Source organism: Pan paniscus, chromosome 4 (genome assembly GCF_029289425.2).
Source record: "Pan paniscus chromosome 4, NHGRI_mPanPan1-v2.0_pri, whole genome shotgun sequence".
NCBI lineage: Eukaryota > Metazoa > Chordata > Mammalia > Primates > Hominidae > Pan > Pan paniscus.
In genome coordinates, this window is record NC_073253.2 from 76,767,068 (window position 1) to 76,785,146 (window position 18,079).

Consider the following 18,079-nt stretch of genomic DNA (forward strand, 5'->3'; position numbering starts at 1 on the left):
CTATATGATGTGTCTGTTGGCCCCTGCTGGGAGGTGTCTTCCAGTTAGGCTACACAAGGGTCAGGGACCCACTTGAGGAGGCAGTCTGTCCATTCTCAGAGCTCAATCACCATGCTGGGAGAACCACTGCTCTCTTCAGAGCTGTCAGACAGGGACGTTTAAGTCTGCAGAAGTTGTCTGCTGCCTTTTGTTCAGCTATGCCCTGCCCACAGAGGTGGAGTCTACAGAGGCAGTAGGCCTTGCTGAGCTGTGGTGGGCTCCACCCAGTTCGAGCTTCCTGGCCACTTTGTTTACCTACTCAAGCCTCAGCAATGGTGGACACCCCTCCCCCAGCTAGGTTGTCACCTCACCATTTGATCTCAGACTGCTGCGCTAGCAATGAGCAAGGCTCCGTGGGTGTGGGACCTGCCGAACCAGGCACAGGAGAGAATCTCCTTGTCTGCCAGTTGCTAAGACCTTGGGAAAAGTGCAGTATTTGAGTGGGAGTATCCCATTTTTCCAGGTACAGTCTGTCACGGCTTCCCTTGGCTAGGAAAGGGCAATCCCCCAACCCCTTGCACTTCCCGGGTGAAGCAACGCCCCGCCCTGCTTTGGCTCACCCTCCATGGTGCAGGGACAGCTGCACCCACTGTCCAACCAGTCCCAGTGAGATGAACCAGGAACCTCAGTTGGAAATGCAGAAATTACTCGTCTTGTGTCGATCTCGCTGGGAGCTGCAGACCAGAGCTATTCCTATTCAGCCATCTTTAAACCTCAATCTACTTTAGCTTTTTTAAAAAAATGGTTTCTTGCCACTATACTTAAGCAAAAAAATAAAAATAAAATAGCATGCATTTTCTTTTGATTACAAAAATAATCTTTACTCATTGTAAATATTCAGTGCATTCATTGATTTACAGTATGTTTCTGGATACTCCGGTTTTCATATTCTTCTGCCACTGAATACCTCTAAGTCTGCTAAAAGTTGACCCATGGCTGCTGTGGGTCTTGAGTTGAGAAGGAAAAATATTAAATACTTTCAAAAGAGAAAAGATCAAATATCAAAGTTATTCCAGAGGCACACAGCCTAAGAAACATCTGTTTTACACCCAGCACCTTGGATTCTCTGGCTTTTCCTAGAGCAAAGAGGAGTTGGCATCTGTCCTAAAGCTTTAGGCATAGTCAGACTTATTGAGTTTCAGGCCTCTTGTCAGCCCACAGATCAGTTTGCCAGATGGCCAGCCTGTTTGATGGAACAAAATAATTAAACTGTAAATGAAGGAAAGAGGTATTATTCTCCCTAAGTTTGCTTATTGCATAAATAACACTCTATCAGCAATATTGAAAATAAAGAAAATTGTGGCCAGGTGTGGTGGCTCACACCTCTAGTCCTAGCACTTTGGGAGGCCGAAGCAGGTGGACCACCTGAGGTCAGGAGTTCAAGACCAGCCTGGCCAACAGGGTGAAATCTCATCTCTACTAAAAATAAAAAAATTAGTCAGGCATGGTGGTACATGCCTGTAATCCCAGCTACTCAGGAGGCTGAGGTAGGAGGATCACTTGAACCCAAGAGGTGGAGGTTGCAGTGAGCCGAGATTGTACCACTGCACTCCAGCCTGGGTGACAGAGCAAGACACCATCTCAGGAAAAGATAATAAAGAAAATTCTCCCATGGACAGATTCTGCCATCATTCTGATTTGTCTTATCCTGGGTTTTCTGTCAAATGGAGTCTCGAGAAAAAATTTAACAGTTTATTAGGAAATTCAGTGCCAGGGAAGCAGGGGTGATAGAAAAGAGAAAGAAGGCAGAGAAGAAGGAGAGTCAAAAATGAAGTGGTGTGTTACTAGACTGATTATCTTACCTAACTGACCATCGCTTGGTGTCAGGAGCAACTGACTGCTGGCTCTCACAGGAAGGCTTCTAAAAACTGTGTGAACTACTGCGTGTTGTGGCAGTTTATCCAGGAAGGGAGGGAAGAGTAGGAGAGAAGAAGAGTTATCCACTGGCTCCTATCTCCCTTTGGTGGAGTCTCCCTTTAGAGGGCTAATATCTCCATACTTATGAATTGTCCAGATATGGGCACTGAGCAAGTCCCATTGTGTCTCATGTCTCATTGGCAACAAGAAAACCCAATCAGAAGCAGGGAGGCATGAGACATGGTGATATGGTTTCGCTCTGTGTCCCCACCCAAATCTCATCTCGGATTGTAATTCTCACGTGTCAAGGGAGAGACCCAGTGGCAGGTGAGTGGATCATGGGGGGCAGTTTCCCCCATGCTGTTCTTGTGATAGTCAGTGATTTCTCACAAGATCTGATGGTTTTATAAGGTGCTCTTCCCATTTCACTCCCCACTCTCCCTCACCTGCTGCCATGTAAGACGTGCCTCTTCCCTTCCACCATGATTGTAAGTTTCCTGAGGCCTCCCCAGCCCTGTGGAACTCTGAGTCAATTAAACCTCTTTTCTTAATAAATTACCCAGTCTCAGATATGTCTTTATAGCAGTGTGAAACTAGGCTAATACACATGGCATGAGGTGAAGGCCACTGGGTTGTGCTTTCCGAAAGTTGGTTGCCACCTCAGCTGGGACAGATCCTAGGGCCATGAGCTGGGAGACAGGAGAGCCAAGGTGGTCTGATACACTAACACCACAACTACTAACATTTTTATAAAGTAACTTGTTCCCGTGCATGTATGTTTTGATGGTTATAATTATAACACACACGGGAATGCAGTATTTTGCCCAACATAATGCTCCCAGCTATTTGTAGGTTGCTATACTGTTTGTAATTCTCATTGTTCATAGCTGCATAGTTGCACCGGCACAGCCATTGATCCACTCTAATGCTGTGTCAAATTGGCAGTCTATTGGCAGTCAGACATGTGAGGCACAATAGGCTGGACTCAACACCGAATTCACTTAGCTGTGTAGAAGGATACAAGCAGGAATTATATTAGGCACAACAGCCTCATCTCTGCAGGAGGTTGCTACCGAAGGATACAATTTCAGCAACTATCCAAGAGTACAACTTCATTTGCTTCCTTGTCTGTCAAGTGTGATATGTATGGGTAGCAAGAAATCAGAGCCAAGATGCACACAGGCCACCTTGACACAAGCCTCAGCCTCAGTTTCTTGCCAATATTTTAAACTATTTTGGTCTCACATGCCCAAGGCCGCATGCCAACTCACAGACATCCAGTAGGGAGCAGTCCTACAGTCAGGAATTTCCTAGTGAACAAGACAGTTATCATCTTTTGCATTTACCTTAACTCTCTAGTTTCCAAGGAAACCATACTTCAAGGTCACTTTTTCTCTCCAAGTACTCTGAACCAGGACTAATGTTAACCTCTTCTTTACAGTAATATTCCATCAAGTTGATTGATCATATTTACTCAACAGTTGCCCCTTTGCTAGAATGTTTATCTGTTGGCACCCAATAAATAGTTACCAAACTAATACTCACTCCTCTGAGCAAGATTTGTGTGCCTAGTCTAGCCATGAGCTTCACAAAATTCATTATTAACATTATGGCAGATTGGATCAAGGCAGCAGTGGCCTTCTCCAGCCACATGGGCCTGAGCAAAGGCCATGCTTACTCCTGGCAGGCCTTGCCCCAGCTGCCTGGATATATTTCAGGACTAGGCTCTTTATAAATATCTCAGAGCTCTGTATAACAAAATAAGTACCTCTAATCAAAGCAAACATGACCTCGAAAAGAGAAAATGTGATACAATGTGAAGTCATAAAAATGCTGTAAGAATTGGGCCCATTCAGGGAAACAATCTCATAGAAGATTCAAAATTGTAAAAGAACATTTTTAAGTCTCCCCTTTAACTCCCTGAAGGAGTTCCAGGTGAGTCTATCGAGGGTGGACTTGGGTTGAAGTTCCTTAGAAGAGCTGTGTGTCAGGAATTAACCAATTGTGCATAGCAAAGAATGGAGGGATAATGAGAGAGTGGTTAACACCTGCCAGGCCAGCCTTTGGAATCACTCGTAACCTCTATGATCTATTATTAAGTGAAACTACACAAGCTATGGATTGAACATATACATTTGCCCTTGTTCTCAAAACTCCACTAAATAGGCAGAAGGAATAAAACACTAAAAATGGCACAAACCCAGAAGGACAAAGATGGGGGCAGCAGACAAGAGCAGAGAGATGGGTTCATACAATTTTGGAACCTGTAAAATTACACTGATCTATCTTTAGCTTCCCCTTGCCAAAAATAAAAAATAAAATTGGAATCTGGAAACAAATGGCTAAACTTCCAGTTGACTTAGCGAGTGTGCCAGAGGAAAAAGTCACCAGGTGTGGTGGCACACGCCTGTAGTCCCAGCTACTTGGGAGTCTGAGGTAGGAGAATCACTTGAACCCAGGGAGGGAGGTTGCAGTGAGCCGAGATTGTGCCGCTGCCTTCCAGCCTGGGTGATAGAGCCAGACCTTGTCTCAGAAAAAATGGTTTAAATGGTATATTTTGTGTTTTATATATTTTACCTCAAAAAATAATTTAAGAAAAGAGCATATGTGGTAAATTCAGGCACATTTTCTTGCATCCTGAAGAATCTTATGTAAACTGCTTTCCCAGGCCAGCGAATCTCCCTCCTGCAGCCAGGTGGACGATCATGACATTGCAGTGGAACCATATCATTAGAATGGCTTGAGAGGACCTGGTCCGGCTAGGCACAGAGCTGGGTCCGCTGTTGCTCTGCTTCTTCCCCAGCTTCCATGCTCAGCCCTGTCCCTACCCCCATTCCACATTCTCTGCATGCCACTGGGGTCTTTCCCTCCCACTTCTCTTTTTACCCAACGTTCATCTCTTCAGGTAGCTCCACCCCTCCTCACATCCAATCCCCAGCCCCAAATCAAAATTAGTTCAGGCCGAAGTACCACGTCCCAGGTATGAAATTGTATTCTGCTTTGCTTGCAATTCAACCTCCCTCCATATGTTTCACTCCATATACTCATGATGCAAAGATGAATGTTTGGGTTGGGAGTTTTAGCTAGAACCAAGGGTGTGAACCCCATGGGCAATGCCTCCCTCATTCCCGTTCCTCTCTAAGCACATGCTTCATTCTATTCACCTTTTCTGCCATCTGGTTTTCACTCATTCTACTTGGCAGGAAATGTGGCCACCAACAACACCCAAGTTTTCAAATTTCAGCCTTAGATGGAATCTCTTGCTGGGTCTCAATTCAAATTCCCAAGGAAGTGACTGATTGGCCCAGCTTGATGCAGGGACCTTCCCTAGAGCAGTCATGTGTGGCCAGGTGGCTGGGTCCAACGGCACCAACGTAGGTTCCTGGAGCCCAGTGCTGTAGCCATGTGGCGAAAGGCATCAGGCCATTCTCAAACGTGTGAAAAAGGAGCACGTTCTGCAGAGAACCTAATAGTAATTTCAGTCAGATTCAATCCACACAACCTATAGTATAGAGTCTCTCTAAACTCACATCTCCAAATTATTACTGCCTTTATTCTATGACTCCTCCAAAAAGGTTTCTGGTTATTGAGATGTTTCCATTCTTGACCACAGTGGGATTGGAGGTGTTCTACTGGTGTTTCCTTGGGAGTCGTGGGGAGGACTTCTGACTCTCTGTTCAACTTCTCTTTCAGTGTTCCACTTCCTGTGGAGGTGGCTTTCAGAAGAGGACTGTCCAGTGTGTGCCCTCAGAGGGCAATAAAACTGAAGACCAAGACCAATGCCTATGTGATCACAAACCCAGACCTCCAGAATTCAAAAAATGCAACCAGCAGGCCTGCAAGAAAAGTGCCGGTGGGTGAATGGGTTTGCTCAGGGAGAAAGAGATCTTTGCACAAATGTCATCCTGCATGATACAACTTGTAGATAGCTTTACATTTCTTTTACTGAATAGAAAATCTTAATGTTAAAGAGGTCAAACAGTAACCCTGGGAACAAACTATCTGATCTGGTGAGGTTTGAATCCTAACTTCTTGAGAGAGTATCTCATCCATTTTTCTTTTTTTATTATTATTATTTATTGAGTATCATAAAATACCATTTTCTCTCTGTAAGCCTGTTCACACTGATGACATCCAACATGGATGAGAATTACTTCTGTGCTTTCAAAGATGTCTTGAGAGATATCCCAGCCTTTCTTAGGAACGCAGTCAAGTGTGAAATGGTCATCTCTATAAATCTGGTACCACTGCATTAGGCCAGGTCCCCCAGAAGCAGGCTCTGGGGTGAAAGTGTGTGTGCAAGGGATTCATTAAGTAAGTATTTCCATGGAAGATCATTAAGGGAGTGGAGAAAGCTGGATGGAAAAGGGAGGAGACACAGCCAGGGTGCCTTCTCAGGAACCAGAGTCCTAGCTTCAGCCTGGTCCTCCAGGCAGCTCCAGAGCACAAGTTATACCCCCAAGTTGTCCACTACTGAGCCAGTAAGTGGTACATTCACACTCCCACACTCTTCAGCCATTGGCCAAGGGCTACCCCAGGAGAAGTGAATTTACAGGAGGCTCTCTGCGTGAGAGACAAAGGAGCTCCTATAGGTTGGGTAGGTTCAGCTATGACCTATAATGTCCATTCCACTGATTGTTTGGGCTTCATTGACATGTAAAATTTCTAAATAAAATTAAAAACAGAGAAGTGAGTATATTCAGGAGCTCATTAAAAGAAAAATTTGATAGCCCTTTGTGCTGGGAGAAAGGAGAGAAAGGCTAATGCCCATAATTTTGACTTGGGCAGCTGAGTAGATGAAGCTACCATGCACTGAGAGAGGAAGCCCAACAGGAGCTTTGGGAAAGAGGGAAGATAGTGAGTTCTGTCTGGGACATGTTTGTTGAGGAGTCTGTGAATTATCTAGTTAAGGGTGTCCTGTGATTGGTTTGCTCTACAGGTATGGAGGCCAGGAGAGAGATCTGGTCTGGAAATACTGATAAAAATGCACTGAGCGAGGAAATGCTTTGGGTGTGATTATCACAGGAAGCTCTTACTGACTTGCACTTAAGGGTGGCTTTCATTGGCCTTACTTGAAATTCCAGAAGAAACCACTTAGAGCTCATTTTCAGAGGTGTTATTCATGTCTTCCAGACTCTTGCTTCTCAAAACATGGTCCCTGGACAAGCTGAATTGGCATCTCCTGGGAGTTTGAGGCTCTCAGGCCTCACTCTAGACCTACCTAATTAGAATCTTCATTTAACAAGATCCCTGGTGATTCATGTGCACATCAAAGTTTGAGAAGCACCTCGTTCTAGACCAAGGGACCAATTTGAGAATCTTTTCCTTTCATTTCATTTCATTACCTTCTATGGTACCATACTTTAAATAGTTGAGGCCTGGGCGACAGAGCGAGACTCCGTCTCAAAAAAAAAAAAAAAAAAAAGAATCCCTTCTATGTTGTGTTTTTTATATAACTGAAGCAACAACTTACTCTTGGTTGATCATGCCTAGTGTTAGGGCTTGTTATTTTGAATTATATGTAGGTTGTCTTCAACTGTCCTATTGCTGGACAATAAAATCTTCAATAATCAAAACAGGGTTAAATGCATAGATGGTAGTTTTCATTTTGAAATCTCACACAGAATAAATGGCGACGAATAGTTGGCTGGCAATTGATGTGCTTAACAATGAATTCCACTCACTGACAATTATCAGGGCCACAAAAGCTAATTACTAGCTTCTTTTGAAGGCAGAGCCATGCCTACTCACATAGAAGGAAAATGAAAGAAGAGTTGTGAGAAATTCCTTGATTTAAGAAACCAGCCACCCACCCTGACCACTATAATTCTCTAAAATTCTTTGAAAATATTCATTCAATGCCCAGACTCTTGTCAATCAGCTTTCACAATAAACATAACATACTCCTAAGTATATTTTATAATATCAGGTATGAATTCATATAAGGTTTAGTTTCCTCCAGGTCATTTTACTTCTTTTAGAAACCATCTGAAGTTTTAATGACTTAAAATCTAAATTGGAACTATTATTTCCACATTAGTGCCTACAAAACCCTTTCCACATATCTACATGGAAAAAAAATCAACAAAATTCATTTACCAAGTATCAGCTTTATTCTCAGCATTACATTCTTATTGATTAAAAAACAAAAGCAAAACCCTTAAGCCTACCATTCCTGGGGTTGTTTTGTTGTTGCTGCTGCTATTGTTTTTAATTTAAGGAAGGGTAGAAAAGGCCAAAAAAAAAAAAAATAGAAACAGTACTTAGATCCAATGTTGATACAGATGAACATTTAAGTCGGTAAATTTTCTAGTAAAGAATATTCTGCCAGATGAATAGGATCTCATTCATTCACGTATTCAACAAAATATTATTGATCACAAGATGTCTCAGAGAAGTGCTAAGAGCTGAGGAGAAAGACATGAGTAAAATACAGTTCTTGGCCTCAAGAAGCCCAAAGTCATGGAAGCTGTATTTGTCAACAACATTGAAATTGTTTTTCAAGCTTCTTTGGTGAAAAAAATATTATCGCCTGATAACACAGCTGACAACAAAGATACAGGCATATAACTGTCCCTTTAAATTTCCAAATGTGATTTTTGTTGAACCAGCAGAGGCAAATTGGGATCTCCCCTCCAAGTTGCCCATAATTATAAGCATTGTATGTACTTTGGAAGTGGAATCCAATTGACTAATGAACACAACAAGCCTTCATTGTTTCACAGCAATAGGGAGAACTGATGTAATTGAGCCCTGTCATCATGTTGGGCTCACGGTCATCATCTAAATGAGTTTCTAAATATAGTTCTGGAACACAGACTGCCAATATAGGCCACTCTCATCCTCCACTCTTCCTTCCGGTCCCCCACTCTCAAAAAGTGGGGCCCCAGGACCTTGCATGTATCCAGGCTCCAAGGACTATTGAAAAGCAAGGCTCTTGATCTCATGGTTTCCAAGAACATGTGAGGATTCCAGGCTTGGTTGAGTCTCTTTCAGTCATTTAGGTGTTGACCTAACCTGACAAGTGGGCCTCCTGTGTTGAGAAAAAGAAGATGTTCTGGGCAGAGAAGACCTATTCATGTGATCTTCTCCTGCCCCATCACCAGTACAAGAGATTCATTCTCTCAGAGACAAAGCTTGGGAGCTATTGAGACAACATTCAATTTCCAGCGGCACCATCTATGTACCAGCTGTGTGATGTTGGGTCAATTGCTAAGCTTCTCTGGAACCCTCAGTTATTAAAAGAATAGATGCACCCACATCTATTGATTTCTGCGACAATCAAATGGTATAGTATATATCAAACATTGCCTAGTGTGTGGTAAATGCTTAATAATTTGTATCTGTGTTTTTTCTGCTTTCATGGAGGAAGGGGTATATTAGCTTCCTGGGCTACAAGCACACATATTCATGCTGCCATAATAAATTATAATAAACTAGGTGACTAAAGACAACAGAAATCTATTCTCACAGTTCTGGAGGCTAGAAGTCCAAAATCAAGGTATTAGTAGGGCCACAGTCATTCTCCCAGCTGCTGGCAGTTGCCGGCCATCACTGTCATTCCTTGGCTTACAGAAACTGAATTCCAGTCTCTGCCTCCATTACCACATGGCTGTCTTTCCTCTCTGTGTCTGTGTCTCAGCACGGCTTTTCCTCCTCTGTATGTGTGTCTCTCTCTGTGTCTCTTCTCCTCTTTTTATAAGGACACCACTCAGGTTGGATGAAGGGCCCACCCTAGTTCAGAGTGACCTCATCTTAACTGATATCATTATTCTATCTGCCAAGATCTTATTTCCAAATCAGATCACATTCACAGATACAAAGGGTGAGGACTTCCACTCTGGGGTACATTTCAAAGGATACAGTTCAACCCACAACCTTTGGGGGGCCTCCTAGAGGTCCTTTTTATAATGGCAGATACCTTTGGCCCTTAGCAGAAGAGGCTCATGCTCAATTTACAGAGCAGGTCAAGAGAGAGTATGGTGCCGTGCCCGAGTGTGTAATACAATAATGCCTGTTTGGAGATGGAGACAGAGGGGACTCATGTGGGTCAGCACTGCCAGAAGAAGCTTTGTGGAACGGTGGCTGTCAGCTGAGCCTCCACCCTTCCTCTGTCTTTCTCCTCCTGGGCAGCAACCCTAGAGCACTCACAGACACGGCGATGAGATTGTGGGGCAAAGAGCCGCCCCACCTGTGCCCTCTCCAGCCTCCATCCACAGAGACTTCAGGAGAGGCTGGCTAAGAAACTGGGGCAGCTTTGTGATGCTTGGACTACCCTGCCAGGGGGCTTCCCAGAGCCCGGGAAGGAAGCCTTGCCTTGTTCCGATCAGCAGTGCACACAGTGCATGGCCCAGGTCCCGTGAACAACACCCACTGCTCTGCTGGGATGAGGGAGATGAAGAGCTCAAAGGGATATTCCACAAGAGACATGCTTGGTCAAAACATGTACTCTCTGAAGTTGAATTTTGAGGAGAAAATCCGAAACAAAAAGAAAAACAAGGCCAGGCACAGTGGCTCACACCTGTAATCCTAGCACTTTGGGAGGCCGAGGCAGGCAGATCATTCGAGGTCAGGAGTTCAAGACCAGCCTGACCAACATGGTGAAACCCCGTCTCTACTAAATATACAAAAAAAAAAAAAAATTAGCTGGGCGTGGTGGCACATGCCTGTAGTCCCAACTACTCAGGAGGCTGAGGCAGGAGAATTGCTTGAACCCGGGAGGCAGAGGTTGCAGTGAGCCGAGATTGCGCCACTGCACTCCAACCTGGGAGACAGAGGGAACCGTCTCAAAATACAAAAACGTGTACTCTCTCTGAAACTCCCAAGGGTGTCAGGCAATTTCCTGTGGGGTTTTAAGAGAGACAGGGTTTTTATAAGAGGCTTAAAGAAGAGGCCTGAAGAAGGAAAGATGAAGACTCAGATTTTGGAATCTAGGAGCATTATATGTTACCAATTCCTAAGGGCACTTAAAACTTCAGCACCAAACGGGACTCTGGAAGCTAACAGAAGACATTCATTTCTTCACAAAAATAAGGCACAGTTAAGAGAATAAGGAGTTCTGAGGAGATAAAAAGAATTTTTTGCCTTTATGATCTAAAGGTGAAAAAAGCATAGAGATGCAAAGATACTGTCGCAAATTTGGGGTGGAGAGGCTATTATTTCCATTTCTACTTTTCCTGACTGTTCCCTTTACAAAGGACAGCGGCCTGTTTATGAAAGTGCTTTTCTTCAGAACTATGAAAATATTTTCTCTGTAAAGGAGAAAGAAAGATGAGCGCTCCAAGAAGTACCTAAGGCAAGCTTAAAACAACTTCACTTTCTAGAAAAAAAAAAAATCTAATTGAATTCTTTACAGACCTGGAACGTGTGGGCCAGTGCCATCTGAGAACCACCCGTACAAAAGGGTGGTCCCTGAGCAACCCACTCTCGTTCCCTGACTCATGTATGGGAAAAGCAAGGCCAAGAAAATTAAAGGACACACTTTCCCAGAGCTAGTTAGAGGAGAATAAGGGTTAGAACTCAGGTGACTAATTGTATACTTACTCTGGGAATTATTCGTACATGTCTTCTGCCTTCATCTCCATGGTAAAGTTCTGCAGGGCGGGGATCACAGTTTATGTCTGTATCCCTCACTCACTCTGGAAGCATTGGTTATTATTTTTTTTCTTCTGTTTTTGAGACGAAGTTTCACTCTTGTTGCCCAGGCTGGAGTGCAATGGCACGATCTCGGCTCACTGCAACCTCCACCTTCCGGTTTCAAGCGATTCTTCTGCCTCAGCCTCCTGAGTAGCTGGGATTACAGGCGCCCACGACCACGCCCAGCTACTTTTTGTATTTTTAGTAGAGACGGGGTTTCACCATGTTGGCCAGGCTAGTCTCGAATTCCTGACCTCATGATCCGCCCACCTCAGCCTCCCAAAGTGCTGGGATTACAGGCGTGAGCCACCATGCCTGGCCCGGAAGCATTGGTTATTTTGCTGACGGGTTGTTGGCTTGACACTCTGAATGGTATGATTGATTAGAGCATGTGCTCTAGAGTTAAGACTGCCTGTGTTCAGATCTGGCTATGCCATTTATCAGCTGGACAACCTTATACAAGTTCTTCACTACTTGAGGCCTTACTTTCGTCATTTGTGAAATGGAAAAAATACTTGTCTGCTAGTAGCACTGTAAAGATGAAATGCAGTGAAGCATGGAAGACACTGCATTCAACTATTTCCATAGCAGTACTGCATAGCAAAGCACCCCGACACTCGGGTTTAAAACTACAGTCATGTATTTTTTTCTTTTTTAAAATTTCAATAGTTTTGGGGGTACCAAAGTAGTTGTGGGGGATAACCAAAACTCACGTTCCTTAGTGGCGATTTCTGAGATTTTAGTGCACCCATCTCCCAAGCAGTGTATACTATACCCAATATGTAGTCTTTTATTCCTTACCACCCCCAAGTTTCCTCCCTGGGCCCCCTGTCTATTATATCATTCTTATGCCTCTGAGTCCTCATAGCTTAGCTCCCACTTATAAATGAGAACATATATTTGGTTTTCCATTCCTGAAGTTACTTCACTTAGAATAATGGCCTCCAGCTTCACCCAAGTTGCTGCAAAAGACATTATTTCATTCCTTTTTTTTTTTTTTTCTGGTTGAGTAATATTTCCTGGGGTGTATATACCACATTTTCCTGTATCCACTCATTGGTTGACGGGCCCTTAGGTTGGTTCCATATCTTTGCAATTGTGAATTGTGCTGCTATAAACATGCATGTGTGTGTGTCTTTTTCATATAATGCACAGTCATGTATTTTTTGCTGAGCATCTATAGGTCAGCCAAGGTTCACATGATTGAGCTTGGCTTTGGTTGACCTTGGCTGCTAACTGTAGGTTGAGTCCAGGTCTGCCCCATGTGTCTCTTATCACCCTTGGTGGCTGCACCAGCCAGGTTCTTCTTATGGTGACAGCAGAAGCTCATCAGGGAAGGCTTGTCCTCCTGCACATTCCAAGTCACTGCAGAGATCGTGTCTACTAGCATCCCATTGTCTAAAGCAAGTCACAGAGCTGAACCCAAAGGCAAGTAGTTGGGAAGGATTCTCCACCCACTAGGCAGCCATGGCAAGGAGGGAATGTTCTGTATAAAACAATTACATGGGAGTGAAGAATTGTGACTGATAATTCAGTTTAGCATAAACACTCTGCACAGTGTCTGATACATAATAAACATTCAGTAGATACCACCTATTATGAATTGTTATGGCTCCTTTCTTGGTAGACATATAAAGTCTTACATTAATAGAAGTTGTGCTTGTATATCCACAAAGGATAATCTTTGGACTTTTTTTCTTATTCTTTTTCTCCTTCCACAGATTTACTTTGCACTAAGGACAAACTGTCAGCCAGTTTCTGCCAGACACTGAAAGCCATGAAGAAATGTTCTGTGCCCACCGTGAGGGCTGAGTGCTGCTTCTCGTGTCCCCAGACACACATCACACACACCCAAAGGCAAAGAAGGCGACGGTTGCTCCAAAAGCCAAAAGAACTCTAAGCCCAAAAGGAAGCCAGCTTCCACCAGACTGCAGCAGCCTGCTGACCGTGACATGCTTTAGCCCTGGGAGCTGCTTCGTTGAGGTTTTGCTTCATATATTTCAGATTCAGCTTTGGGTCATGATGAAACAAAATCCATTGTGTTCCTCTAGCCACCGAATGTCCCTCACAGGAGGCCTAGGCTGCCGTACTTGCTGCTCCCTGATAGGAAGGTGAAATAGCTAGGAGAATCAGGCAGCACCTGGTATCGGCTCCTGGGAAAGGTGCCAGGTTAGACAGATTTGTGAAATACTGTATTTTTGTTCTCCCTTAAAGATAAAAACAAAGAGACCAGCTATTTCCCTGACTACCTCAAGAGTATCAGGCAACACTTACCCAGGGGACAAATAATCTTCTTAATTTATCTTGATGAATACCTTTCTTTTTTTTTTCTTGCCTCCCTGCCTGGGGCAGCTGCTATTTAAAATGTCACAGCGGAGCTTTAGGAACATTCCTTTAATTCATCCAGGCAGAGGACTGCTTTCTTCACCCCATGTTCAACTAGGGCAGGAAGAGAAAGTGCTGGTTACATCCCTCAGTCTCTTCCTCCATCCCTGTAGGGCTCCATATCTGGGCTGCTTAGAGTCTCCTGCCAACCTTGGGACACTAGACTAAGAGGAAACAGGCATAAGAAACACAGCCTAAGGGGTTTAGGTCACTTACACAGAAAGCACTTCTGGTTTGAAGAGCATTTCTATGAAAACTCGTAAAAAGCAAATGAGCAGAAATCAATTTCTTACTATTACAGAAAAGGAACTGTGGGCCTTTATTCTTCCCACTTTCCTGGCAAATACACACTCCTTCACAGAAGGGAAAATGAGTCTTCTGGCTGACTTCCTCCCATCCTCCAGTCCCTACAGGAGGCCTGAGCTCAGGTCTCACCATCGTCTTGCTGCAGGGGCTGTATATGCAAAGACCACTATGACCAGCTCTGGGGCTGCCACCTGTCCTCACCTCTCCTCAGGTTGGAAAATGGAGGTTCCATATTAAAATATTTCAGAGAACCAGGTAAATTGTACTAAGTACAAGAACATAGTGCAAACTTCTAGTCTAGAGAAAAAACATTTCTAAAAAGTAAGGTAAAGGGGATCTACTCCTCAGTGTACCCAATATGTAGTTAGTCTTAAAGATCTTTTACTTTGGGGAGAACAGGTGAATCAGGGAGTCCAAAGAAACTGAAATGAAAGTTAGAATGCTTGTTCTGGATGTTCCTACCTCCCACCAGAAGTCAAAGTAGGCTTGGTCTCAAATTCAGAGCAAATTTCTAGACAAAGTGATTTCTAAGGGAAGGTACTTACATGAACTGAACCCAGAGAAAGAGGGTAAGTGGGTGGGTGGAAGGGCATAAGCTTCAAATGAAAGAAGATATCAGAACCAATTCTTGACAGGGAGAAAGGCAAGGATGTGGCCTTCATGTGATGGGCAGCATATTTTCTGACTCATGCACAGATACACTTAATACTCCTCATGGAACACAATATCCCACGTCTCCCTTTACCTATCCGTTCAGCAGAATGGTGCTATTAAAAAGACGGTGCTAATATCTAGATGGTGGCAGAATTAATGTAAACATAGCTAGGCATACAAATGGGTAAGTGTATGTGAAACTCTCCATATACATCTTCTGTTAAACATGTAACGGTGTTGCTGACCAATGCCAGTTTTATTGCTTGGGTACCTTGAATTTAAGATTTAATATTATGTGCTTTTTATTTTTTTCCAAGCCATTAACGTGTATTACTCTCATGAATTCCTGTGAAAAATAAAACAGTGGGATTGGGATGAAATTCAAGATAGACCAGAAACAGGAGGAAAGTACAAATGTTTACCTAAAGCCAGAGAATTTATTTCTAGATGATAATTACATTATTGTATTCTCTGCCTTTAAACATAAACATTGCTGGCCGATAGCAATCTCTGGTGAATAATGATTTTCGAGGAGAGGAGACACTTAAATTGTTAGTGACATGAGTGGAGGAGAATCTGATATTTACTAATGAGGCAGTTTGCAAAGACTGTCCCTGAAGTGTAGTGTAGGCTTTCAGGGGGATTCATTTAGTAAGCTAGATTGATTTAACCTGGTACTGTACTAGCATAGGCTCAAATACCTGTCATCAGAGACCTGGGTATGACCAGGCTTACAAAACTCAGGAACAAACTCAGGTTCCTACTGACCTCAACCAACTAAACTAGGCCAAATTTCTCCGTGTACAAAATGGACCACGTTATTTACAATCCACGTGGTGGAGAAGATGGTAGACATGTGGAGAGAGTTTGGCCAGGTGCTCCATTCTAGGTCTTTTTCCAGTTTCTCAAAGGCAGAACATTGGCTCCTAATTATTTGCCATGGATATTTGCTTCCTGTTCTGGAGCTATGTTGTAAGACAGCTGTGTGATGTCCATCATTCTTGACTCCAGAATGAAGACAGGGCTTGCTGTTTTCTGTCCTGTTGGTATCATCTGTTGCCTTGGCGATCACTCAGTGATGAGTCGTCAGTATTTTGACATGTCCCAGTGCTTGCTATACAAGAGAGGACTCAGATCAACAGGAAGACTCTGAAGACAGGAACCTGCATGGTATCTTACATCTTTGATACTTGGGTGCTGATATGAAGCAGAGTTGTTGGTTTACTTTATCTAGGCCCTTCTTTCTTCTCACCTGGATCAAGCAACTGAGAAGTGTATCAGGAGACACTGGATACATATCTCTATGAAATAGAGAGGGCCATCGCAGGGCCTGGTACTTAACTACATTAACGTTCTAAAACCCAGTTTGGTTTACATTGTCTTTCACAGTAGTATATTTAGCTCTTCTCTGGAAAGTTGTGGGTTAATATAATTCTTAAACATGAAAATGTAATTAAACACACCACGAGAGAACAATATTCCAGGAGACTTAATAGTGATTACTTTCTTCAATCAGGAAATCGTTTCAGTGCCTCCTTTGTAGGAATGCTTTGTTTTGTGATGGGTTTTCTTAAAGAAGAGCACACCTCCGTCCAATCTCCTGAGACAGCCACGTCTCCGCTGACATCCCACTGTGATGCTTTCAGATAGTCAGTGAATGTTTCTGATAACCTTCATCCAGTATCTGAAACACAATGTGAGGGATTATATTGTTTTAGATGATAACATCCCATTTAGTTGACTAAAATCTTCCAAACTCTGAAAGCTGCACACTGCTACTCCAGAGAGTGCAGGTCTTAGCTCTTCTCCTTTCTGACTTCAAGATGAATCTCTGGGACGATGTTTCTGGTGCTTGGTCCACAGTGATTCACTTTTGAAGGAGAGGCCACATGACATGAACTGCCTGGTGTTACAACCTAGCTAACATATTTGATGCTACTCCTGTTGTCTGTACTGCTTATTCAAGTAGCATTCTAAGTTATGTTACTAAAAAACATGGTGGGTAAAGCACAATCCTACCCATCATTGTCCTCCAAAATAATTGTATGACATACACGTCCCAGCCCATTGCCCTCCCTGCATCTCTGTGCTGCTTTGCCATTTCCCCTTCTACCCAGCCTCCTCAAGGGGTACCTTGGTTGATATTTCAGTACTTAAAACCAGACTGTAATCATAACCTCCCTCTGTGTGGCATCAGTAAATAGCCAAACTCATTGATGTTTCTGTGTGATTCTTTTACCCCTGCTGTGAGACTCCCACCACCCACCAGTGTTACTATGGATTTTAGCAACCTGGGAAAGGATGCTGTCAATTTCTTCCTCCCACACACGTTCCAGATTCCCTCCTACCCTACCCCTAGACCAGTACATCATCAGATGAGTCACATCCCAGGTGAGCCGGTCTCTTCTCATGAATGTGCAACAACTGCCACACTCCACCATATGATAATCTGAAGTGATGCCTAAAATTCCCCAAAACACTGAATTCAACATATTCATGCTGCTCACAGCAGAACCTATTCCTTCATCTATCCAAAGTGTAGGCTTAATGCTTAAGAGAAAATGACCCATCTGTAGAGGAATTTGCTTTGGGAATTCAATCCTTATTCAAAGATGGGTGCGCAGCTCAGTAAATGCAACTAGCAACAGCAGAATTTGTACATATAGTGATAGAGTCTACTCACATGGAATAAACAAAACCATAGAGGTAGGGAAGAGCCAGGCCTCTCCAGGTGATCCCTAGGATGTTTGAGGGCATGAATAGGAATAGTAGGAAATGTAGTTTTGGTCAAGAAGGCATCACAGAGAGCCATGGATACCTCCCTGATTATACCTTAAAAATTATTCTATCTGTGACTACGAGATCTTTCTAATACTGCAAAGCCCAGCTCAAATGCTACTTCCCCTAGGACACCTACCCTGACCCTGCCAGAAAGACAGGGTCCATTTTCCATTATACTCTGCTCCCACTATACTGGGTACATTTTCCACTAGAAAAGTAGCTCTTAATCGAGGGTGATTTTTGTTCCGCAGGGGATCTTTGACAATGTCTGGAGACATTTTTGATTTTCACAACTGGGCAGTGGGGGAGGGAGGGAGTGCTACTGGCATCTAGTGAACAGAGGCCCAGAATGTTGCTGAACATTCTGTGGGACGACATTCCCTCAACAGCAAAGAATTGTCTGGCTCATAATGTCAATAGT

General features: G+C 43.5%; 1 protein-coding gene across 1 annotated transcript in view; it reads left to right on the top strand.

Moving 5' to 3' along the window:
• Positions 1-17,090, top strand: part of ADAMTS12 (ADAM metallopeptidase with thrombospondin type 1 motif 12) — a 384,174-nt gene extending 367,084 nt beyond the window's left edge. Inside the window, exons 23-24 of the mRNA XM_003818504.6 lie at positions 5,590-5,749; positions 13,254-17,090. Coding sequence (XP_003818552.3) covers positions 5,590-5,749; positions 13,254-13,432 — 339 coding nt within the window. The 3' untranslated portion in view covers positions 13,433-17,090. The remainder of the gene's footprint in view (positions 1-5,589; positions 5,750-13,253) is intronic.
• Positions 17,091-18,079: the final 989 nt, after the last annotated feature.